This window comes from Grus americana, chromosome 2, assembly GCF_028858705.1.
Source record: "Grus americana isolate bGruAme1 chromosome 2, bGruAme1.mat, whole genome shotgun sequence".
Lineage (NCBI taxonomy): Eukaryota > Metazoa > Chordata > Aves > Gruiformes > Gruidae > Grus > Grus americana.
In genome coordinates this window covers 5,054,812-5,081,896 of record NC_072853.1, presented here as the reverse complement: position 1 = coordinate 5,081,896, position 27,085 = coordinate 5,054,812, and the positions used below count along the sequence as shown (strand labels likewise).

Sequence of the window (27,085 nt, the reverse complement as noted above, 5' to 3'; positions counted from 1 at the left end):
GCTGTCTGGACATGGTCCTGGGCAACTGGCTCTAAGTAGCCCAGCTTGAGCAAGGAGTTGGACCAGATGACCTCCCAGGTGCCTTCCAACCTCAACTGTTCTGTGAGTCCGATTCTGGGAATGATGCCTTATAAGCAGATAGCTAGATAAATAAATAGATGCCACTGGTTTCCTTGTACTCCCTGAGCTGTCTAGGTGGTTCTGCCTTGTCTTAGACCTAGTTGTACTGTATTTTAGGCAGATACTGTTCTCGTTTGTGCTGTGCAGCTCCTAGTAAGTGAATATGACTCAGTAATGCAACTACTGATTTTCCTTAATGAATCAGAACCTGAAATTTCAAATAATTTCATATTTGTACTTATATTTTCCACTCTGATAGCAATGATTACGATGTAGACTATCAATAGCAACATACATGCTCGAGAGTTTTTTATGTACCGGTGAAAAATGCCACAGGAATGCTGCAGATCACTCAAGAATAATGCAGAAAGATGATAACACAACTACAAGAACACACTGGTTTATTCTGAAAAATGTCTTTCAATTTTTTCCTATTCAGCACTTTGACCTTGAAGTTGTTGGATGAAAAATGGCATAGAGCAGCCTACACTAAAACTGCAGACTGGCCCCCTAGGAGAGTATACGGCCCTGTGGGAATTACACCTAAGAGGTTAAAAACACCGGTGTCAGCTTATCTCTTACACAAACATTGTGGATGGAGATCTGCAAGGTTTCTATGAGAAGCAGCCAAAGGAGGGAGTCTTACAGCAAGACGGCCCTGTTTGGGCTGGAGAATGCAGAATAAACAGATAGATGGTTCCTACATAGAATTTTGAAGGCCACGGTGCCTGAAGTGAGACCTTTTGCTTCATTATCTGTGAAATGAATATTAAAGTTGACACCCCTAAACACGCTAATGAGCTAGGAGTACATGCTACACATATATGACTATAGTACTCGACTCTCCACCCAAATCATGTTAAACACCACCCTGGGGAGAGAACAGCTAAGGCTGGGGTATAAAGGACATTGAGGAAGTTACCCCCTGGGGGAAAGAGAAGAAACTGCGGACCCCAAAGAGGCAGTCGAGGGGCTGTGCTCCTTCTCCTCCACCCAAGACAGGGACACCTTCTTGGTAAGCATTGCGATTTCACCTTTTTGGTGAGAATAACAGAATAGTATTTTGCTAGTAGTATAATTACAATCATAGTCATATATTAGCGCTATTGCAGTAAGTGCATTTATCAACGGCAATTCCGAACTCTTTATGTCTGTCGCCTCAATAAACTTTCTATTAGTTTCAACTTTGCGAAACTGAGTCAGTGCAAGTCCTTTGGGGGGCTCCGACAGGCAAACCTTGACTCTGGTATGTGGCTATATATAATCTTTTAGACATAAACTGTTGACCAAGTCTGAGACTAAGAATGGACCTAGCTGCACCTAGGCTCCTCTCCGAGGAGTTTAGAAAGCAAGGGGGTCCTTTCTGAACCTCCTGACTCACCAGGAGGGCCTCCCTCAGCCACACATCAGACTCGTATCCTTTATGTGACAGGCCCCGAATCAGGCTGAGTAAGGTCTTGAAAATGAGACTCTTGATCCAAAATGACTGTGTTAAGCCAATGGGTCTTCTACTGTGTCAGAAATATTTATGTAAAGAAAACACAGATAACAGAAGATATTGGCCAAGTCAACCCTGATGAAGTGCACTTCTACAATAAGGGAAAATCTATTCAAAATCCATCTCCTGCTTGATTCGAGCTGAACCACTCCAAGCAATTGCCCTTACTACCAGCCCGTTCATGTGCTAAGGCATTGGTATCCTGTTGTAACAAGAAAGTCCCTCTCAACAAGAGAGATTTACCACAAAGCTTCATTCAAACTGTCACATCCCAACCACTACATATCACACAAGCTTTCATCATTAGAACATTCAGTGCAAAACACAGGGTAAAAATTCAGTTCACAGAACTCTTACAATGTAGGGATTCACACAGCTTCTCAGGACTTCTCAGTAGAAAGTGAGAAGAATCTTTCTACAACTATATGTAACCACACACGTATAACTTCATGTCATCTATTACTCGATAGAAACAAATTAGTCCCCAAATTCATATTAAATAATGGCGGTTGGTTTGTTATTCCACCTTCAAGTTAAAACCAGAAAATAGGAACAGAACACTGGAAGGCCTAGTTAGGCAGACAACTGAAATAGATTTCTGAAAGTAAACACACTCAAATGCTTGACTTAAGCTTTCACCTAAATAAGCATCTTCAAAAGTAGCACATTTTCAAGCATGTGTTAAACAGAAACAGCACCAGCCAATTTTCAATTTTAAATGAAAAAAAAATTGTAAACTTGTTTAGAAAGAAGTAAATTAAGAACTGACAAAAATGACAGCTGAAAGTAGTAGAACAGCCACAGTATTTTTTTCTAAATATAAACCAAGTAAGACCGAAATATCTTCAGTTTCATTTATAAAAGCAAGTTGTATTTCTCTTTTTTTAACTCTACCTACTTGTATACAATCTTAACTGGCATTAATCAGTTTAAAAGTGGTTTTCATAATGCTGAATTAATTAATTTTATCTTGCAATTTCCAAGTTATTTGTAGCTTACATGGCTCAAAACCTCAGCCATAGATTAGAAAACTAAAATTACTGATACAGATATTTAAAGCAGTACAGTTTTCCAGGGAATATACCATATAATTATATGACAAAAAGGAAAGGACAGAGCAAGAGAACATGAAGACTACATCAAGCAACAATCTCAGCTTACTAACCAGGTAGCCTTCATTAATAACCCTTCAGAAATCAGCAGGTCCAAATCTCTCCGCTACACACCTAAGCATTGTACTCAAATACACCTACTGTATGCCCATAAAGCTTTGTTTTCTTTGGGCATTTTTCTGCTGTGTTGTTGCATTTTTGTATGAGCGATCCTACGAACATTTGAATCACTAAGGGAAAGTCTAAGCGTAGAATACATAGGCTTACAGGTGTACCCTGGCTACTAAATAAATTGAGGTATTTCACTTCTGTAATGGAGTCTAAGAAAAAATAATCGTTCTGAACATTTTTCCATATTATATAGTCTAACTATTCCCAAATTGGTTTGGTGTATTATTTTCTTCAGGCTTTTTTGGTATGCGCTACTGAAGTGCTAGGAAATGTAGAAACTTGTAAAAGCCTTAAAAACTGATAATTTCAGTCTTTCCATTGCAATTATTTAACACCTGATAGATCAATTACTTCCAATAGAAGCATAAATGTCTCTGCTAAAGAAGATCTCTCTTCTCTATTATTTCTGGAGTTTTCCCTGCCATTTCATGGTTCAAACCTCCTATATGCATGCATATGCACATGCCATTTATTTAAATTAAGTACCCCTGTACGTGCTATATGAAAACAACTACTTTCAACAAACTATGAGCAAATCATCCAGATGAAACATTTGCATGTATTTCTGACAGAAGTTTGTCATTCACAATTCAATCCACCTTGTGATATTAAATTAATACTAAGGATTCCTGTTTAGATCGTGTCTAAATTCCTTCCTTGCAATATTAACTTCACATTAGGAATTCCTGCTTAGATTATACATAAATTTCTTAATTTAAATAAGAACATAAGGTGTAAGTCCAGGTAGGTAACAAATCTTTTCAATTCCCAACAGCCATTTTTCGAGAGTCATCTCACTAAAATCTATCACAATTTGGTGGTAGGACAGATAACCTGTAGGTTTCAAAGCACAGTGAATTTGGGTATCCTTTAAGGTTTTGGGTTTTTTTTAAATACATGAACTCTTACTACTGGCTACCTTGAAGCCCAACAGATGAGTTAATATACACATGCTTTCTCTAGCTATAATAATTAATTATTTTTGTAACTTGAACTCAGCTTTATCTTTAATTAATGGAAAATAGAAATCCATTAAAAATTAAACTATTATCTTTATGAGGGAATGTGGGGAAATTTCATTTTGGTGACATACTAAGAGGCTGGACTTTCATTCAGATTTCTTTTTAAAAGGCTCAGATTCCAGTGGGGGCGGGGGGGGGGGGAGGGGGGATCAACAGAAGTTGCTGGGATGCTGTGATAATTTAAGCTGAATTGTATCCAAATAGCATACGAGTTTTGGTAAGACATAAGGATTAACGAATTTAACACTTGCCAAGACTGCCAAGACAACACTGAAATGTCCTCTTGAATTAATTTCAGAACAGGTGCATCACTACATTTTCAAGAATGAGCACCGACATACACATCATTTCTAACAAGATTGCTTTCCAAAGGCCAGGGACAGAAATAGACACAGTCACCTATGGACGTATCGACACTGTTGACATTTTCAACGTGACATCATTATCACAACCGTGATACAGAACTATATAAGTTTCAGAGCTATAACCTCTTCTTCTAAGTTCCTAAATGAAAAAGAAAAATGAAACCTATCCAGAAGCAAGTAAACAAAATTATGCAATTAGGGGGGAAACATTAACAATTCAGTTGTGTTTATTTGCAGTTAAATAATTTTGTTTAGATTATAGATAAAAATTTTGTTTAGATTATAGATAAAAACCTCTAGCTGCAGGAAAAGAATCCCCAAGAATCAACACTGCAGGGAAACCTGCAGAGTAACTCTAAAACGGTAGCGTCTGTTTTCCATTTAATTGTTTTCAAATCAAACAGAGCCCAGATCAAAACCCACAGATACAACTGCAAGGAAATGCCTTTCCAGTTACACAGAGGATAATGTGGAAATTTCTTTTTAAAATCTGCTACTATTCTTCAGGGTTTCCCGATTCATAAACCAGCAGTAAAATATAAACCAGCAAGCTAGACAGAGAAGTATGAAAAAATTCAGCTTATGCTGTATGATGAGCTAAAATTCAAGGCTTAGTTAATGGCCAGAAAAATAAAAGGCCCACCACAATTCCAAACAGTTAGCCATACAAAAGTGAAGGAATAAGTTTTTAAAATGCAGGAACTTAATGATCAAAATAAAGTGTACCTTCCTTTAAAGGAGAAATAAAGCAGGGGGGGAAAAAAAAAGAAAAAAGAAAATATGTTAGAGAAACTGTGAAATTGTATTGAGAGGTAGCACTGCAAGATATTCATGTGCCAATCCGTCACATTTGTTTAGGTTAGTCCAAGGCTAACACTTCAGTGTGGCTGACAAAATTTTAATGCAGTGTTTCTATGAGGTGGAGACTTTAACCATTTAAGCACAAAGGGCTAACAGTTCCTCATTTTCCAGCATTCTGAGTTTTTGTTTTCAACTTCTTCAAAAAAGCTTTTCTTGTCTCCAAGAGCAAATTTACAAAGGGCATTTCCTATTGTTCTCCTAATCCTCTGACCTGAAGGTTTTGGTTTCCAAAAGCAAGTTCCACTTTTATAAATTTCAGATTGTCTGCAGGGAAAGAATACTGAATAGTAACCAAGCTGTATATCTCCTTTCCTGAGACATACAGAAAGACCTTCTAACTCTTCTGAAGGCAATTAAATCTTCATTCACTAAAAAGATTGCAGTAAGTTTTTACTTTTTATTCCTTTTTTTGCAGGCACATGAGCCTGATCATTACATTCACCAGATCGGATACTTTATACCAGTGTTAAACCAACTTTGGGGGGAAAAAAAACAAAACAAAACAAAACAAAACAAAAACTTTCGATAAAGAAAATATTCAGTATTAAAGGTACTATATGTCTGTTTGAAGACTTTAAAGATTTTAATTTACTTTTTTCTTTTTTTTTTAATAAGGAGGTAAAAAACTTCTAACAGTAAATTTTGGTGATTCTCAACTAACTCCCATTTAATTATATTCAAATACATGAGTAAAACTGAATTGTGAACCCCAAACTGTATGCCCTTATGTTGCAGTCTAGAACATACACACCACGAGTATTTTGAAATAGGAAGATTTTGTTGAACTGAGAAAGGAAGGTAAAAAACTAAGATGCAAAATGAAAGTGCACTACAGTCTCAATTATAGACGGACTTCTATTGCCATTTGATATTCTCCTCCATATCCTTAAAAAGCCTGATGTTTATACAGCTTGACTTTCTAAGTAAGATGGCAAGCCTGTAAGCTGAACAAATGAGGAAAAGAGAACACGAGTCTTACTAACTTTCACACATCAGGCTAGTATAAAGTACTCAACAGATGGCAAGATTCCTGAAAAAACAAGCCAGGGTTTTGTACATGGCAAAGCAGTGAGTAGAAAATACTATGAGAGATGAGAAGAGACAAAAACCCAAAAGGCAGAAAAGCTTCAGACAGCTTATTATAAAAATATCAACCTACCCAGCAAAGAAGGAAAATACTAAGTGAAAAGATAAGTCTGAAAATTACAAACAGAAACACTTAGACATAGAAGTGGAAGAAGATGCTTCTACATCAATGACTTGGCCCTTGCTCTTCCGTATGTTCCTTGCGCATGGGAGACACTCTCCAGGTACCAGAACTGATATGGGCCATTTCCTCTGTCACTGGCCAGTAGCAGTTATGACAGCTCTTCCCTGTTACAAAGGAGAAACGGAGCTATTTCGGGTTATTGTCAAGTTGTCCTTCTGGTATCAATCCCCATACATTCCTCCCTGGAATGAGCTGGATATCATGATAACAGAGACTAGAGAAGCTTCTGTAAATTCTGTCCAGAATGCAGAACGTGTTTTTCTCACAAAGCAAAATTACAAAGTTGATGTCTGGATTCCTCCTCCCTCTCGCTTTCAGCCAATATCCACTAGAAGTTTGTTCGTGGAATATAAATACCCTATTTTATGCCTTACCGTTCCAGGACAGATTCAATACCCACAACTAGGAGACCCTAGTGTGATGTACGCGCAACCCAACAGTGCCCAGCCTGGCACCGCACAGTGCAGAGAGACGCCATGTTGTGCTTTGCACATAGTTATGTCATCACCTCTAATTTTCAGGGGGAAACAAGGTCCCCTGTATATAGTATATAGAAAATGTTCACATATTCCCTGTCATGCTTTTAAATTCAAATGTCTTGACGAAACGTGCGCTGAAAAAATGCTACTCGGTAACGGTTAGAAATGGTCCCCACTGGTTATACTGCTTCCACTGTTACCTGTGACTTACAGATCCACAGGAGTTACCTTGTACACCAAGGACTTTTCAAAGCGAGTGACTTTCACAGAAGAGGTGAGGTAAGCAGAGCTGCCACTACACTAACATCTGAGGATCAGGGGTTTGGGTTTGTGTGGGTTTTAGTTTTTTCCTCCACAAAACTCATAGTCAAAGTTATTATTCAGTTAAATACAGGGTTATAAAAGCTCAAATTTGGGGACAGGTTTTTCTTTTCCTCAACTGACTTCTTTTAAGTTAAACAAGAAGCACTCTGAGCAATACTTAATTAAGTGGCATAAAACATGATAATAGCATTTATTAATTTTTCAGTTAAAAATCTAACAATCGCCTAACATTTCAATTCCATTCCATCTAGACCGGGAGATCATAACTCACACTTGGATACCAAGTACAAAGAACAGTTACAATTCAATCAAACTATTTTACTCCTTTTGTAGTAGAAAAATTATGAGTGTAGTTATGCATTATAGTTACATGACAGTTCCATCACAAAAGAAACCCAAAAGGTTAGTTTCAAAACTGCAACATTAAAAAATGTTCATTAATATTTGTAAAACTTTAAAACTTTACAGAGATACAGCCCGAATAGCAAAACCAGCACTTTTTGGGAAATCATCACTGAGCTGTATAGTAAGTGTTGGGAAGGTAGTGATCTCCCTCCTTCTGAATTTGCTATCTCTGTCATACAGGAAAATTGAAAATAAAACTCTAAAAATAATTGGTCTCACATGAGCTCACTTATTATAAGTAGAGAAAAAATACCTAGGACAGGAGGCCCTTTACTTGCTTCAAAACCTAGCGGTGGAAACTGAACTGGACAAATTAAGGCTAATGGTAAAATGCACTCTTGAATGACATGGGTATGCCACCACTAAAGTAACTGCTATAAGGATGTAGAAAGTTTTCTGCCACTGAAATGTTTTATTGAAATTGGATGACTTCCAAAAATGCATGTTTCAGCTCAGAATTCTTGGCTCGATGCTGGAACTTCTGAGGTAAATTTATCAGAATCAGATTAGATGGATCATCAGTTAGAAGTTTTCACCACGGCTACAAGAATGGATTCGCAGAATGTGTAACATTCCATCTTTTTGTATTTCAACTCATTTGCTCTCCATTTGTAGCTATTCCTCCCCCCATCCCAGACCGGAGCAGATGCTAACAGTATAGGTGGCTACCAAGCAATCAGATAAACTCAGGGAGAAGCTCTGGATTGACCACTGCACTGCACTGACCAAGCAAGAGGGAGAAAAATATATTAAGGAACAACAGAAATTAACACAGAATAATTAAAACACATGGACATAGATAATGACCCATGGGAAACAAGCATTGGGCAAGGGGTGAAATCTAGAAATGTCTTTTGGAAAAAGTATCAAGATGCTGAGCAGAGAAAACCTGATGTTGAATTTCTCCAGCAGTGAAGACTGTGGGATTTTAGACTTGTGGGGTTTTGGTTTTTTGTTGGTTTTTTTTTTTTTTTTTTTTTTATTAAGAAACAGGAATGCATCACCTGTTTCTCACCCTAGTTACGGTAAGGAACGTTTGGTGGTTATATCAAAAATATTCCTGACTGTACATCTTGTGCGATCTCAGGCAAGTCATTTACTTGTTGTTCTGGACTGTCAGCCACTATATCAAATGGCAGCAATAGTAATAAAATTGTCTATCACTTGCATTTGCATAGTGTCTAACAAAAAAATGAGTGGAGTTTTACAGAATGCCTTAATCCTAATAAAGTTACTTGTGGAGTACTTGAAATGTACTGCTCAGTTTGCTCATCATTTTACACAGAGATATAACATAATTGAAAGTAAAGTTAATAAAACTTATATAAACTAGCTACTGCCATGAAGTAATCTAGAAGCCTCCTTGCTCCTGAGACGCACTTTATTAAAAAAAATGCATTTTAATTGCTTCTTGTCATTTGTCTTTTCCTCTTGCTCAGGCCTATTTCAGCTAAATCAATAATATGTTTTAAGAGTCCCAGGTTTAAAATTAGCTAGTCATTACGAGTCCTCCACTTTTACAAATATAATTGCAGAAAATGATACTTAACTGCTACGGACAGTTGCTGCACATCCAATTCACTTAACAGTAATATTTATACTAATACATCATCAAACTACAGATCTGTAAGTCAAGGGGCATAGAAAATATTCTAGGCACAAACAACGTGTACCAGTGCAAAGGATTAATTTTTCCACAATAATAGTTGTAGTACTTTTCCCTACATCATCTACCATCAGAGAACAAGATTTTTATTCCATTTAAACACAGTAAAATTAGAAATGAATTTTACTGTAAGTTTACACCTACAGAAAATCATAGACAAAAATCTAAGAAACTACGCTCTATTTGATCAGCATCCCCAAATTCCCACACTTCCCCTATTCATATAAGAATTTTTTTTCATCAACTGCTTTTCCTTTCTTACATCATCACTCACTGCAATATACACCAAGAACAGCGGTTTAATGACAATGTAGAAAAACCAGTTTCATAAAATGGTCAACAAAATATGAGTTATAACTTGGATCTATTTCATGTAATACAATATTTAAAACTGCACTTATTGATTATTATTTCATTTCCTGGAAATTTAAGGCGTTTAAAGCCAAATTTGTCCTACTCACCCTAACAAAGAGTTAGCCTTTGACAATGATCAATGACAAAGCTAGTACAGCATTATTCTTAGTACTGTACTAAGATATAAGCCTGCATTAAAACTTAGGATTTTATGTTTGTTTTCACTGATAGCAGTAGAAAGCTTTAAACAAATAAATAAATAAAATTTGAATTCTCTTAAGCAAGCCCTCAATGAGAATATCAGTCCGAACCATCTTACTAAAAAAATTGCAAACGATGATGTTTAAAACCTGTTTTACCCCATAAACAGTAAATGGGGTGCTTGCTGTGATGATTATCCAGTCATTTCCCTAGGTGAAAGGAAGTTGGTAAAGTAGATTCTGATGTGCCCTTTCAAAAATCGCTTGGCATCAATTATAGCTATCACATTCTGTATTTCCAATTTCTTCTGCGGAAAACTAGCACACTTGACCTACTCTTCTGAAGTCCCCACAGTGTGAAATTACTAAACTTCATTCTCTTTCTCATACTCTTGGGTAAGACAGCTATTAAGAATGCCACTTCTAGCTAAACAGAAGACCTACAGCCTAAAGATTCTTCTTTTTCATTAAGATGCACTTTAACTCCTTTGGCTAGTTGCCCAAAAAACAGAACAAACCTCCGTGCATAACTATGATCTGTGCCTGTGATGGAGAAATCAAGAATATTTCAAGAACAACATTATTTGAAAACTTAAGAAGCTGACCTTGTTTGCAGATTGATTTATTCTCAAATTGAGAGAAAAATAACTGATCTATATATTTTAAAAAGGACAGAGTAAAAACTGAGCAATTTCAAACTAATCAAGGATATGCTGCTTAAGAATTGGTACATGGCGTTTATTTCAGCCTTCAGAAAAGCTATTCTTCGTTATTTGTCAATGCACTGGGTGGTTAAAAGACCACAGAAAAAAAGATTAAATTGATGACATTAATGGAACGTCAAAAAAGTTCCATCAAGCATTTGACAAGAAGAGATTATCCTATGCAGGATGAGCAATATTTAAGCAAAAATGTGACATAAGGTTGAAACCAACTTCAGCAGTAAATTTCCAGATCATTAGAGTTTGAACTGGACCATTTCATAATCTGAGAACTAAATTTTATCAGAACAAAATGCTCCAAAGAGAGGAAAAAGAACCTAAATAACCCTTTCTTATCCATGTCTTCTACCATATATTCAAAGAGGCTATTGGTATTTGGCTCTAGCAAGAAGAGTAAGTAAAAAGTGCTAACAGCAGCAGCTACAGAAATGAATACAACTAGGATGGAGACATTGTTTGCTACCACTAGCTATTAATGAAATGAAAGCCTAAACAGGTGGGTTTGGATGTGAAGATGATCAGGATGCAATTCCTGCACAGCATCAAAAGTGGTATTACATTCATGGAGTAACTGTTCCAGTCACCATAATTTGGAGAGCGTGCCTCCTCTCTCACAAACTACTCTTCTGACCACATCATTTTTATTCTAAATGACTGTTTACAAGCTCAGATGGTTAAGTCTATCGCATCAGAATGACTTCTTGAGGTAGGCCATTTGTTATTGTTTCGGGGAAGATTTATAACAGTAATACAAGATCATTATTAGGATCTTAGTCATAGGAAATACAACGTATGTCATGATGCTGCATGTAAACTTACATTTCTGACAAAATCACTCGGAAGATAGAAAAATTATTTCCTCCAGGTTGCAGTTTTCCAGAGCTCTAACAAAGTAGTCTCCCTTTTTTTCAGGGGCAAAACATGAAGCAAAGATATACAAAAAACTAAACAAGCCAAGAGTAGTATTTATTTGGTATGTGATTTACCTACTGTGTTATCTACTAGGCTCTACAGTTATAAACTAACAGCTATGAGGATAAGGGCGCAGAGACCTTAATATGGAGTTATAAATTAAAACCTTTAAGATGAAAAGAGAATAAATGGAGGAAGAAGAGGGTGAATTAAGCTGTAAGTGAAAGGCAAGCTGAAGAATTGCAGATTGAATGCCCTTAGTGTTGCTAAGGCACCTATGGAACTGCACAACTTCAATTATGGTAAACCAAAAATTGTTCAAGGAAGTTCTTAGAATATTCATTGTGTCACAGCACATTTAAAATTATTAGGATTTTAATATCTAGCTAAAAGTGAAAATGTAGCCATGAATTTTCCTGAACTTACAGGGAACAACTGACAAATGTAAAGCTACTAAATAGAATGTATACTCAATTCAGGACAATTCTGTGTCATACTAAGTAGCAACAGGATTTTGAAACAGATGAAATAACAGTACTTATTTAATTATTTACGGTAGTATTTAGTAGTTATTTACAGTAATTATTACCATGATTCTATCTATATCTTGTATTCAGAATTTCACTTTACAGAAAAGAATAACCCAAATCCATACTTTTAATACAGTTCAGGTTTTCTCCAACTGTTTGATGCAAGATATAAATTACATTTAAATTCTAATCTCACATTGTGTAACATTTTCTTCGATGCATGGATCTAAAGATTTGAATAAAATTTTCTTTGATACTGTTCATTAAATGGCATTACCTTGCAGTAAGTGTCAGCAACAATAACTTCCTTAAGGTAGGTTACAGTTAACTGTAGTAAGACAGCACCTGGATGACACTCTCTGCATTTAATTTCACATAGGTTGAAATAAAAATCTTGATTATGCTTTCAAAACCACATGAACAACTTCACTGGATCAATTTATGTAGGCACTGGAGAACCTTCCAGCTGATCAGAGCTGCTCTCTCACTTGGTTTCCCCAGTTCTATTTTATGGTGCAATTTCAGCTTTTGCCATCACATTTTCCCACCAGAGCAGCTGCCTTCCTGGCAGCCAATTCCACACGTCTGGTCAAGTTAAAACAATAGAAAATATCATCACAAGTCTAGTAAAAATGAGCACAGCAAAATTCTGTGTTTATCAATACCCATAAATTAAATGGATGAAAATATTGCACAACTCTTCGTAAGGATGAAGTGTGGAAATTCATTTGGCCATAAAGTTAATATTCATAATTTCTATTATAATTGAAATCTAAATATCAAATGCTTGAAAGTGTCTCTACTTACAGCAGAATGTCAGCCTTTTCCACATTTTGAGGTAAGTCACTCTGGAAGAAATTCTTGTGTTGCAGAGTAAGATTTTCTGCACTTAGGGGTAAAAAAGATCTTTTACATCTTGCCTACAGCTTTTATCACAAACATACTTCAGCTCACTCTGTCCAGAACCTGCTATGACTGAACATGAGTCAGTTAAGAACTGGAAGACATGTAGTCAAAGAAGTATAGCACTATGAATAAAATAAACACTGTTGAAAGACAGGATTTATTAGCTGAAGCATAGCAAGATACCCAATATGCTACAGGGCTTCTGATTCAGACCTGGACAATACACTCTCATTTTAGGAGCATGTTCAATGAATCAAAATCCACCTGCAGAGGAGATGAAAAAACACTTTAAATTAGACATTCAGACCAAATTCAAAGTGCAAGTAGGGAGGCTGAGTATCGACAAAAGGCAGCTCATAGTTGTGAACTAAGTCTAAGTAGAGCAAGTCTTCAGAAAGCTGAGCAATTGCATTCTTAACTCAGTGCTGGAACTTTCTCCGTTTGGCAGAAGCAATCACGAGGACTACTGCAGCATCTCTTGATTGTCAGAGGATCAAGATCAAGAGTGGTAAAAATGTAGAAAGATTGAGAAACAAATAAATAAGGCACCTGAAATAGTCACCTTTGGTCTAAATCCCACGTCTGATCTACCTCATCTGTTCTTATTAAGAGAGGAAAACTAAACATGCAAAAACTGCAAAAGTAAAATTGAAGTATATATATCCAGAGGTATCCTGAATTTGTGACACTTGACCATGTGGCACATAGTTTACATTCTGAGAGCTCTAGGCTACAGGTGATCTCAGTCCTCTGGAAGAGCTGTTGTGAGGAAATGTATCAACCAATGCAAGCAGAGCACTGAAACAAACATCTCAATTTCTAATTATTCTTAACATTTCTTCCAAATCCAGGTCATAATAAAATTTTGCCAGGCACGTACCAACTACCAAGAATCCAGCTCGCTCTCATTTTTGTAGAACGACTCTACTCAGTAACAACTCTCAACAACAACAAAGATGATCAGAGGGCTGGAGCACCTCTCCTATGAAGACAGGCTGAGAGAGTTGGGGTTGTTCAGCCTGGAGAAGAGAAGGCTCCGGGGAGACCTTATAGAAGCCTTCCAGTACCTGAAGGGGCCTACAGGAAAGATGGGGAGGGACTGTTTACAAGGGCATGGAGTGATAGGACAGGGGGTAATGGGCTTAAGCTGAAGGAGGGTAGATTTAGATTAGGTATTAGGAAGAAATTCTTGACTGTGAGGGTGGTGAGGCACTGGAACAGGTTGCCCAGAGAAGCTGTGGATGCCCCATCCCTGGAAGTGTTCAAGGCCAGGTTGGATGGGGCTTTGGGCAACCTGGTCTAGTGGAGGGTGTCCCTGCCCATGGCAGGGGGGTTGGAACCAGATGATCTTTAAGGTCCCTTCTAACCCAAACCAGTCTGTGATTCTATGATTTTATCATCCACTTTATCTCAAGGGAAACTGCAATTCTTGGCCAGGAAGGCAACAAAACACACCTCGCTGACCTGGTAAACGTTGATTTGGCTCATGGCTCCAATCCCAGCAGACTTCAGGCAATGTGACTGGCTTTATGGTACTTATCTCGTGAATGTCAACTATATATATATAAAATTATCTATAATTATATATTATATATATAAAATTATATATAAATTCGATAAAAATCAGCTTGGGAAGTAAAAGACCTTTGTTTGGGATGGTTTTATCTTCTCTTTTACAGGCTAGAAAGTTATTAGGGAAGCAGAGAGACTTCTGTCTTCCTTTTTCTTTTCCTTCATAAGAATTGACATATTTAATATTGAAAGAAAACTCAGGGCCACAGAATTTACAAGCATAGTATTGAATTCCAAAATAGGACAGTGTGGAAGTAGAACATCTAACTTGGGTTATATGTTTGTGCCTAAGATCTCATTCCTAAATTCACATTTAGCCAACCAAAAAGAAGGAAATTAAATTTCAATTGTGCCCCATAGATTCAACATCCCCACTAACGTCAGCAGGATCCAGAACTATTTAAAAGTTTAAAAAAAAAATCCAACTTGTTCTGTTTAATGGCTTAAACTTAGAATAGATTAAAGGCTTACAGGTAAAAGGAGTTTGAGCTTAAAGTATCAACAATATAAAGTTTATCTCCGTTAACAGCATACTTTCATACTAGAAAAGCTGAGCCTGAGAACTGCATGGAAAAAATCCAATTAAGGCCTGTATCTCATTGTAATACACTGCTGACTAAATCAGAAAAGATACACTAAAGGTGGTGTATTAAATTAGATTAGCTCTACATACTGTATTTTAACATTTCCTACCATTTACTGATAATGCAGGAACGGAGTAGTTCCATGACAGAGTAGTTCCTCTCCAGTTTATGCAGTTGAATCTCTAGAATTACAGCTCATGTTCAGAATGCAGAGGCAAATTTTCCTGAACATACAAGTTTCAAAACAAGTAAATAAGTCAGCTGAGGTACTTATAAATTATAAACCAGCCCTCAGTCTGCCATACAACTGGCCAATAACCAATGTCTATGTTTAACAGCTTAAACCAAGATTATTAAACAAGCCGCAATATGCTTTTCAAAGTTTTCTTCACCCCACTAAAAGACTTCTCCATTTCAGCTCCTGATTTAGTCTTTTGTCCAGTTAGGTTCATGTAACATTTCTTAAACCCAGAAGATTTATTCCAAAGAAACCATGAACATTACGTCAAACCAAGGTATCTTGATGAAGAATACTCCTTTTCATCTTGTGACAAAAAGGAACTAGTCATGAATTACCATTACATGATGGTAATCACTGTGACTTTAGGATCAAATTTCCACAGATCAGACTGATCTCTAAGTCTCGAGTCCATAATATGTGGCATGGAGTAAGAGTGTGTTTCCTCCATCACTGAGAAAAACTAGACTAAGCCAAATAATCTCAGCTTCCAAGAATGAAAACCAGTACAGAATTCCCCAGGTTAAAAACACATTGTTCGCTGAGAGATTATGATATTTATTTAAATTTCTCTCTGCAGCTTTTGCATTAAGACCTAGAATAGTTGAATATCTAAACACACTGCACTGTTACTCAAAAAGTAACAGATGATTCAGCCTTAAAACAGGCTATTTCAAGTCTAACCACAGCAATGCAGAGCTAAGCAGGAGCTAACTCACTCTGCCGTACAGATGCACCCTAGAACGACCAAGATTTTTAGACCAGGCTTATCACAACTACTCAGTACTGAACAGCAGAACAGAGTACATCTGAACATAATATTACACTGTGATATTCTATTCATCTTGAGGGCATAAGCAAACTTTATGATGAGGTCATAAAGCAATTTTTATACTGAATTTATGAGATCATTACAACAGTCATTTCCAGAAGCCAGTCACTGGTTTATTAGAAGACAGCCTGCAGCAAAATTGAAAACGTAGATTGCAGAGAAGTTCAACTGCAATACTGGCAATGTCCAAGACTGAAGCACAAAAATTGGAGGGCAAACAAGTGGGGAGGGAAGGTTTAAACATTAAGACTCACAAATACCTGAACAAGGACATTTCAGAATCAGCAACAAGAAAAACACTGATATACATTAATTTTCCTTTGCAAAAATTCACCTTTATTTGAAGACTACCTTATGCATAGCATACAGGATTGAAAATTAACTACTACTCCTGAATATTCACAACACACACCTATTGCTAAATCATGAATAAATGACAGCAGAGCATTTTCAACACCCATACAAATTGATGATCCTAAATGATGATTTTTTAAATGCTTAATTGACTCAATTATTTACAATAACTGCCTGATATTTTATTTGGAATTTGTCTAGCCTTTATTTTAAGCTACTGGTGGCTCTTACATTTCTTGTAGAGAAGTTGAAAAGAGAAGTTGTAAACAGAAATAAACAGACGGTAATAAACAGAAGTAGTAGGCAGCAGGGGAAAAAGCTGGATTTAATTCCTTAGCACAGAATGACTAGCACTCAGATGTAATGTCATCTAAATAGACAATGCAATCTTTTCAGTTATGACAGCTCATTTGCCCAGTACCAACTATGTATGCCATATATATAAAAACTTAATTATGTGGGAAGTCTGGCGAATCAAAAAATACTTCTAAGACATTCCAAATGGTTCTGAACTTCATAAGCATTTTTAATCCAGGTAGATCAAATGATTGGTTTGTAGTAGTTTAATTGGGACAAACCGGGATAAGATTATTATTTATGAGTATATTAATGTGGTAAATAGAAATGGAAGTTATAGAAATGGACATTTGTTAAAACGGAATGAGCCATGACAGTAAATCACCCTGCAGATGGTGATACCTTATTGTGGGTTTCTCTCTCCTCATCTACAATAGACCAATCTTACAAATATCTGGAAAATTTAAGTCATATTTTTCCTATCATGGATGTTGCCTGCAAATACATGATCAGAATGATAATAATTTAAGTAATTAGAATTATAATTTTACAGACTTGCTCCAGAGCTTTATCCTGTCGGCTATTTTAACACCCTAATTTTTATTTTTCCCTCTCTATAAATCACCTTTTCTGAACATTATGAGACGTGCAAGGTTAGTGATTAAGCCTGTTTTAGAACAGATGTTAACACAATAAATTGTTAATTTTGAGCATGCTATGGGAGATGTACAGCAGTCATACAAATCAGGCTCAATACACAGATAAATCTTCTGAGCAAGGAACCTCTTGATGCTATTGGAATGTGTATTTTCTATTGAACATAGTCTTGATCACCTGCAAGGTCCTTCCATCACAAAATACCAATTAACTAAATCAAAATTTATTCCATAAACCTAACAACAGAATCAAGCATGTGCATTCCTACCAGACTGTTTCACCATACACTGTTAAAAACCAAATTCTTGCTTTATAGCTCTCCAACATCCTTGTAATACCATCACGTAAGTCATTGTGAACCTGCAGCTTCTTGGTTGCCAGGACAACTGGCTGCCAAGCAAAAAGTGCACCAAAAACTTTTTTCATGTATTTGGGGCAACGAAATTCTGCATTTCTGGATTTTTAGTCCAATTTCGAAGTAACATTCCCCTTGCATCCATAAGTGAGAAGTGTCTACAGGCCAGGCATTCTACACAAAGTTCTAAATGGAAAAATTAATGCTGGACATTTTACCCACTTAAATATCAAACTGGTTCCTCAATCACGATGATTTATATTTGTAAGCAATTGGGAAATACCTTGCTATGTCATAAAATACAAAGAAAGGCTTTACTAATTTTTTTATCATCTTTCATATGCTTTCATCATCCTTTTTGTACTGCAGAATCAAAAGATGATGAATTAGCAGTACTAATGGTCTGAAAGAAACATACTTAAAAATTAATAGCTTCACCTGTTTATTGATCAAATAGAATTGTAAATAACCTCACTGGGAAGAAAGCAAATTCACATGCAAAGTAAATTACAGAGAAAAGCAAAGCCTATGTTTGCTTCTCAGCCAAAGACAGGTTGAGCCAAATATTGCAGTATACAACACACTCAATCTAAATTCTGACTGAATGATTTAATCCAGAACAAAGATCCATGTAGCAAATGTATAAAATACTAAAAGTCATGCAAAACATCCACCACAGCTATGGAAGAGAACAATGAAATGCTACAGTACATTCTTTACAACCTTTGTTATTTTCATCTTAAATTATATCTTCTGCATATCTGGCCAGTATAAAGCTGGTTTTATTATACTGCTCAAAATAAGAAGTTTACATCTTCAACAGCTAAGACCTTCAACAGAAAAACAAACAGTAGCTTACTCCAGGGAAGACTCTCTCTCAGTAAGTACAGTGCAGCTCCTACCTACACAATTGTTCTTTCATCCTGCTACTTTTATTTACTTTTCTTATGTCTCTCTTTGCTATTCTGTTTTATTACTTACATGAACACCTCTAAAAGGTTTACTAGTGGAAGCGTGAAGATAAGACTTTGATCCCAAAATGTTTAGAAGGCAGAAATCCTTCCGTACGTTTTAATATAAGAAAACCAAGAATTCATACAGAAGCACCTTCCCATAGAGTATATAGCATAACACCACAACATGAGGTGAAGAACTGACAGTTCCTTGAGTATACCGTTGCGATAACCAATTCTGCATTTTCTACTGTTAGCCTGATTTTGTTACACCTTTTTATTTGTTTGTTCTACTATAACAATCCAAACACAGAACATCAAGCTGTTCTCAAAAAAACCAAAATGGAAAAATTTATGAGACAAAGAAACCTTTATTTTTTAATCACAGAACAAACCATAACACAGCACAATGAGAACCACATCTTTTACTTATTTTTATGTCACTCACCTTCACATGACTGAAGTCACCAACTTTGCTGCTTTCTTGTGGATTGATAGGTTTAGTCTCTACTCTTGGTTTGACAACCTGCCGAAAAGGACTGGAGAGCGGAAGTCCACTAACACTGACTCCATCTAGAAACAGAATAAATGAAATTACTTTTTTTTGTCTAATGTTATGTTTTATTCCAACGAATCTGTATTATCAAAGGGAGAGAAAATGCACAAAAAGAAATATTAACGTATTATACAAAAAGGCAAAACAAAAGGCAAAGATTATTTTGCTCTATTTTCCTCTAGAAGCCAAAAACTCCCAAAGTTTGTGCTTTTCCATGATAGTGACCCTATCACTGCGTAATATTTTTAAACTAACTTCCAGTATGAGGCCTGAGGATTCCTTTTTCAAGTACATATTGTAGAAAAGAATTGCAAATAGAGAAGCCATGTTTTGTACCCCCTACTGATGTAAAAATGTTTAAAATATTTGTCATGTATAACAAAGAATGGAAACTAAGGTTTAATTGTAACAGTCAACAAAAAGCTTAACAGAAATGGGTATCCTTAGAGGAATGTCCTCAGTTTGGTATTTACTAGCAGTCTCTGTACTGGCATATAGTATAGCAATAAAAGACAATATGTCAACTTAGTACTATCTTTTATTGCTGACAAGCTTGTGTAACTTGCAAGTAAATAAATACACTACAGCATATTTGAGTTTCTCAACCTACCAAAGCTACATTCTAAGCATACACCATTAAAATGTGTGAAAATTACTACTGAATCAAAAGTCAGAGGAACATGAAAATTAAAATAATGAAGTTTTAACATACAATAAAATTAGATTTGCAATTTATTTTTCACAATGTATTATTTATAATTACATATAAAGTCCAAAAAAAGAGAATGATTTTGTTCCTTTACACTGTGCAGAGCAACTGCAATCCACAAACACCAATTAAATACAAGCAGAAATACAGCAGACATATCTGCATCCAGGCTGGATGGGGCTTTGGGCAACGTGGTCTAGTGGAGGGTGTCCCTGCCCGTAGCAGGGGGGTGGAACTAGATGATCTTTAAGGTCCCTTCCAACCCAAACCATTCTATGATTCTATATCTAAAAATACAGGAAACACCAAATTATTACACAAAACGCAAACATATTTTCTCTTTGGAAATTGCTCCTGTCGAATTCTATTTGCTGATATCACATTCCAATTCCATGGATGACCTGGTATCTGAACCTGTTGAGGATACTTTCCTCAAAAGAAAAAGCAGAAGAACAAGATGAAGCATGAAATGGTTTTGCCTGAGTAAAATCCAACTGAGAAAACAAAGGGCATTTCCCATATTCCTTTACTTTCAATTTCCTTCACTATCTAGTTTTAAAATGCACCTTAGTTCAGCCTTAAAGGTACAACACTATGATAAACATCAGATTTGAAGATTCTGATTGAGAAGGCTTACTAGCCAAAAATCACCAAGTTTTTAATTTACAAGTAACTTACCTCATATGCAAAAAAAAAAACATAGTTAAGTGAAAAGAAAGATTACTATTTCTCAGAAAATTAATATTTCCATCACTGACCGTCATCAACATCACCTGCTGAATCAAGCCAGAGCATTCAAAACCTTCCTAAGAGGTCAATAACCTTTACAGATTATGGCAAAAGATGTATTTGCATACATGGATACACTTCACAGGGGTAAAGCCTGACATGGTGCTGTATATTTGTGCTGCTTTTGGCTAGGATAGAGTTAAATTTCTTGTTAGTAGCTAGTAGGAGGCTATGCTTTGGATTTGTGCTGAAATAGTGTTGATAACATGCTCATGTTTTACTTACTGCTGAGCAGTGCATAGCAGAGCCAAGGCCTTTTCTGCTTCTCATGCCACTCTGCCAGCAAGTAGGCTGGGGGTGCACAAGGAGTTGGGAGGGGACACAGCTGGGACAGCTGACCCCAACTGGCCAAAGGGATATTCCATACCATATGATGTCATGCTCAGCAATAAAACCGCAGAGGAGGTCAGTGGGGGGACCACTGTTCAGGGACAGGCTGGATGTCAGTCAGTTTGCATTACCTGTCTTTCTTGGATCTTTGTTATTTCCCCCCCCCCCGCCTTTTCCTTACCTTTTCTCTTTAAATTATTATTATTTCTTTTTTTTTTTTAATTATTAAACTCTCTTTTATCTCAATCCACAAGTTTCTTTCTCACTTTTACCCCTCCAATTCTTCCCCCATCCCACTGAGGGAGGGAGATGAGTGAGCAGCTGTTTGGTGCTTAGTTGCCAGTCGGTGTTAAGCCATGACATTCTCAAGGCTTCCACTGCCTTCTACAGAGGATTACCGAAAGCTGAGTGAAGATATCCAAAATGCCATTCTTGCAGTTGCCGCAATGTAGTTCTGGCTCCCCAAGGGCCATCTTCTCGTTGGAAGATGGTACGAGATGCTACCACTGAACTAGTGGAAGGAATGATCCAACTCACAGAAACAATTCTCAGTGCTTTAAAGGAAAGGAATTTAAAGAAGAGAAATAAAGTAAGGGAAGTAAAAGAAGGGAAGTAAAGTAAGAGAAATGAAGTAAGGGAAAATTACTTTGATGGTTATGGTGACCTTCACACAGAAGCAAAAGAATTAGTAGCTAAATACTAGTTTAGTTGGGGAAAAAAGGAGGCTGAAGGGAGACTTTATCACTCTCTACAACCACCTGAAAGGAGATTGTAGCCAGGTGGGTGTTGGTCTCTTCTCCCAAGTAACAAGTGATAGGACAAGAGGAAATGGCCTCAAGTTGTGCCAGGGGAGGTTTAGATTGAATATTAGGAAAAATTTCTTCACCGAAAGGGTTGTCAGTCATTGGAACAGGCTGCCCAGGGAAGTGGCTGAGTCACCATCCCTGGAGGTATTTAAAAGATGTGTAGCTGTGTTGCTTAGGGACATGGTTTAGTGGTGGACTTGGCAGTGTCAGGTTTACAGTTGGACTTGACGATCTTAAGGGTCTTTTCCAACCTAAATGATTTTACGATTCCAAACAAAATAGCAATTTTTGTGTGCAGTGCATGAAAATTACCTTTTTTCCCCTCAACCCACAGCATGAGTTGTCATATTTATGATTAATGGTCATTAGATGTAAGTCTTTGTGCAACAGTTAGGACGGACTTTGCAACACCTCATGTTTTGGTGCATGGTTTTGAAGCAAATCTCATCATCATCCCCACTTACTTGGGTTTGCTCAGCAATTTCAGTGCATGCAAACTAGATTCTTTTTGGAGTAAACAAAACAAAGACTTCAGTTTTTCCTTTCTCGAAGAAGGGAAAACTTGTGTCTTACTTCAAACAACATCATGGACATGCAACTAATGCCTTTCTGAATTATTCTATCTTTTAAAAAAACATTCTATTTTCATTTTCTTAAGGAACAAAAAAAAAACAACAAAGGTTAGTTTAAACCTTTTTTTCTGGGGAAGAGGGAATTTTTTTCAGCTCTAAATTGTACCTGCAAAAGGAAGTATGATAGCAAAGGAAACATTGATTCTGCTTCAGGCTAAGAGAAAAGTCTAAAGTAACAATTGAGCAGTCAAACGTTCTGTTTCAAGACTGTAACACTCAAACATCACATATAACACAGAGCCTGGTGCCTGGCAGTGTGGTTTTTATATATACATGTAAGGGCTCACCCCTTCACAACGTTGACTGTGCAAGGGGACTTCTCTGCCAGCTGACAAAAAAAAAAAATATTAATCTTCTGCTGCTAGCAATTTTTTTTTAATTATTTAGCTTTTTCTGTTCTTTCTGTTCTTTGACTTTGCTTAGGCATTGTCCAGCTCCTCTGCAATACAATCACCACGGAACGGTGAAACACATGCTATTAAAAGCCCTGGCAGGTTGCAGAACTCAGTGATGGCAGAAGAAAACAGGTAATTGAAAAATTTAGAGAATTAATAAAGTAGGAAATTTTCAATTACCTGATACTTATATTTTTTGAGACTTCACATGTTTTAGTTTCTCTCATGAAGTTTAGAGATTTGAAGATGCTAAATCCTCCAGTTTTCTTTTGTCAATCCATATGTCAAACAGCTTGAGCAGCCTTTCACTATAAAAAGAACAATTGTCTTTCTACTCTGTCCAGAAATCTTCCTAATTTCTAGAATCCACGTTGAATATTTCCATGGTAACAGCACATGACCAACACTTTATCCATGGTAACTGCAAAAACACAGCTTGCCTTTCCAACATCACAGTCACTGCTGTCACAACAGAGCAAAATCTCTTACCAGCATTTCCTCTCTCCTCTCAAATGTTAAGTAAATTGTCAATTTAACTTCATTAGCCACTTTCACAGTGCGCTGCACAGAAGAATCCCACACAATTTCGTATTTGAATGAGGGAAAGTTTACTAAGGGAGTTAAACCTGTAGATTTACAACCCAATGACTAAGCACTGAAGAAAGAGCTGGCATGGGACAGCTTCCATCCCGTTCTAATCCACGGCTTCCTTCTAACGCTGTGTTGTACAATGATCACTGGCATGATTCAGGTGACAAAAACATATAAACTTTCCAACAGGTACATCACAACTATGCTGGTTTGTGGCAAGGAAACCCTGAAATAACCTTACCACAGTAGCCAGGACACCACTGAAGTTTGTATTCCAAGGCAGTCTACAGGTAACTGGCAATATGTCATCACGTGAGATGCAAAACAGTGTAAGATTTTAAGTTAAATGGCTTCTCCTCTGCAGAAGAAATACTTAAAATTCAATAGCAGTACAAACCTGCTTATTCCTGTTTTATAAAGGCACATGAAATATACTTAATATTATATATGGGGTGTCTCTGCCCAGGCACTGGTAGTGGGGGCTGCAGGGCGGCCTGTGTGAGGAGAGGCCGGGGCTGCCCCGTGCCGCACACAGCCGGTTCCAGCCGGTCCCAGCCAGCTCCAACGGCCCCAGCGCAGGACACAGCTGAGCCCCTCAGCCAAGCTGGGGGCGCTGGGGGGAAAACAGGTTTCAGCAAGGGCCACAGGCGGCACAGGCAGAGGAGGAGGAAGCCAAGGAGGGAGCAGCAGCAGAGGGACCCCGAGGCCGGAGGAGGAGGAGGGCAGGAGGTGCTGCAGGCCCGGAGCAGGGATCCCCTGCAGCCCTGGAGAGACCCCGCTGGAGCAGAGACCCAGCCTGCAGCCCGGGGAGGGCCCCACGCCGCAGCAGGGGGGTATTTCCTGCAGGAGCTGCGGCTGTGGAGAGCCCAGGCAGGAGCAGGTTGTCCCTGAAGGACTGCAGCCCGGGGAAGGGCCCGCGCTGGAGCAGGGAGACGTGTGAGGAGGGAGGAGCAGCCGAGAGGGGCTGGGATGGACCCACCGCAACCCCCATCCCCACCCCTGCGCCCCTCGTGGGGAGAGGAGTCGAGGGTGAGGGGGTGAAGGTGGGACTGGGAAAGGGGTGGGGGTAAAGTGTTTTAATTTTGTCTTTTTGTTTCTCCCCACACAGCTCTATTTTATTTGGCAGTAAATTACATAATTTTCAACAAGTCAAGTCTGTTTTGACCGTGACAATGACTGGTAAAAGATCTCATTGTCTTTATCTTGGCCCATGAGCCTTCTTGTCCTATTTTCTTCCCATGTCCTCTTTAAGATGGGGAAGGAGCAAGCAGATGGGGAGAGGGGAGGGACATTTGGCTCTTAGTCAAGGTTAACCACCACATATTAAAAAATAGAAAAACATTATCGTAACTTCTTTCTTACATGAGTGTTTTAACACTATGAAATCATAACCCAAGAGATATGTCAGAGTTTTTGGTAAGTACAGAACTTGCGCATAAAATATGAAATCTAACTGCCCCTCAACTCATTTGTTTATTTTGTCAATGCATTCCCTGATAGAAATTTCAAAACAAAAAGCCTCTTGGTAGGCCACCTCTCCTAAGGATACTCTAACAATTTTAAAGTACTTTCAGCATGCAGAAAAGAGAAAAAAAAAAACTCAAGACAGGGGAGAGAGTGTGCTTGGCAAACCAGAATATGCTTTTTTTTTTTTCCTAGAAAAACGAACGATCTTGTATTCTCCTGAACGTAGGCAGAATTCTAGAAATTCGCTGTCTGCAGCAACAAATGAGGGGAATAACACAAGAGTAGATAGAGTTTCAGGCAATATAATCCACCCTTTACACTACAGGTGGGCATTAAGATGCAGTTCCTTCCCTCTCTCAAACACATGCGTAAGACCGTCACACAGGAGACCACCAGTAGCAGTACTCCAGGCAAAGGTACTTGGAATGCATCAACTCTCTGGCTCCCAGGAGCAGAGCAGAAACAACACATAGCAGACTAAGAGCTTCTTTGAAACTCCATTACATTTAAAGAGGATGGTAATAATAATTACCAATAGCAAATGCAGTATAAGGATTCCTTCCTGAGTTTAGTGAACTAACTAAACTAAAATTGGAAGCTAAATTTAGAATAAGGGTGAATACAATGAAAGGGAGCAAGTGAAGTGTAAAGAAATTCATAATCAAAGACTAGATATTATTTATGCGCACTACATTAGAGTACTGGGTCCAGTCTTATTCAGCATATTCATCAATGACCTGGATGAAGGGACAGAGTGTGCCCTCAGTAAGTTTGCTGATGATACAAAACTGGGAGGAGTGGCTGACACACCAGAAGGCTGGGCTGCCATTCAGCGAGACCTGGACAGCCTAGAGAGCTGGGCAGAGAGGAACCTAATGAGGTTCAAAAAAGGCAAGTGTAGGGCCCTCCACCTAGGGAGGAATAACTCCAAGCACCTGTACAGGTTAGGGGTTGACCTACTGGGAAGCAGCTCTGCGGAGAAGGACCTGGGAGTCCTGGTGGACAACAAGCTCTCCATGAGCCAGCAATGTGCCCTCATGGCCAAGAAGGCCAAATGGTATCCTGGGGCGTGTTAAGAAGAGCATTGGCCAGCAGGTCGAGGGAGGTTATCCTCGCCCTCTACTCCGCCCTGGTGAGGCCACATCTGGAATATTGTGTCCAGTTCTGGGCTCCCCACTTCAAGAAAGACAGGGAACTACTGGAGAGAGTCCAGTGAAGGGCTACGAGGGTGATGAGGGACTGGAGCATCTCTCGTATGAGGAACGGCTGAGAGAGCTGGGTCTGTTTAGCCTGGAGAAGAGAAGACTGAGAGGGGATCTCATCAATGCTTACAAATATCTAAAGGGTGGGTGTCAAGAGGATGGAGCCAGACTCTTTTCAGTGGTGCCCAGTGACAGGACAAGGGGCAACAGGCACAAACTGGAACACAGGAAGTTCCATCTGAACATGAGGAAAAACTTCTTCACTCTGAGGGTGACCGAGCACTGGAACAGGCTGCCCAGAGAGGTTGTGGAGTCTCCTCTGGAGATATTCAAAACCCTCCTGCTCCAGGTGATCCTGCTTTAGCTGGGGGGTTGGACTAGATGATCTCCAGAGGTCCCTTCCAACCCTTACCATTCTGTGATTCTGTAACTCTGTAAGAAAAGTTATCAAAAAATATTTTTAAAGTAACACAGTGATGAATTTATGCAGGACACTGAAGTGTTTGTAGTTTTTTAAAAAAAACAAAGCAAACAAAAAAACCTACTCATTTACTCACATTAACAGTGCAACCAAAATGAAAACTGACATCTTCAAACTGCAGAGACAAAAAACTTCTTAGAAATGAAGTCACTTTGAAAAACTATTCGGAATGATCAAAAGTAATAAAGGCAACCAAGCATAATAACATGTAGATTATCATACTGAAATATCTCTGAGGACTTCCATCATCAGTAATACAATTATCCTAATAGAGTCCTCTAGGCTATTTAGTTTTTCAGAAGATCTGTCAAGACTATGTTTAAATTCAAAACCAGGTATCTTTCTAACAAAGAACTATGTTGGCTATA

At 37.9% G+C, this 27,085-nt stretch overlaps 1 protein-coding gene across 4 annotated transcripts in view; it reads right to left on the bottom strand.

Moving 5' to 3' along the window:
- TRAPPC9 (trafficking protein particle complex subunit 9) overlaps positions 1–27,085 on the bottom strand; it is a 528,370-nt gene that overhangs the window by 398,118 nt on the left and 103,167 nt on the right. For all 4 annotated transcript variants that reach the window (XM_054814465.1, XM_054814467.1, XM_054814464.1 and 1 more), the window contains one exon: positions 19,208–19,332. In XM_054814465.1, the coding sequence (XP_054670440.1) occupies positions 19,208–19,332 (125 nt within the window). The remainder of the gene's footprint in view (positions 1–19,207; positions 19,333–27,085) is intronic.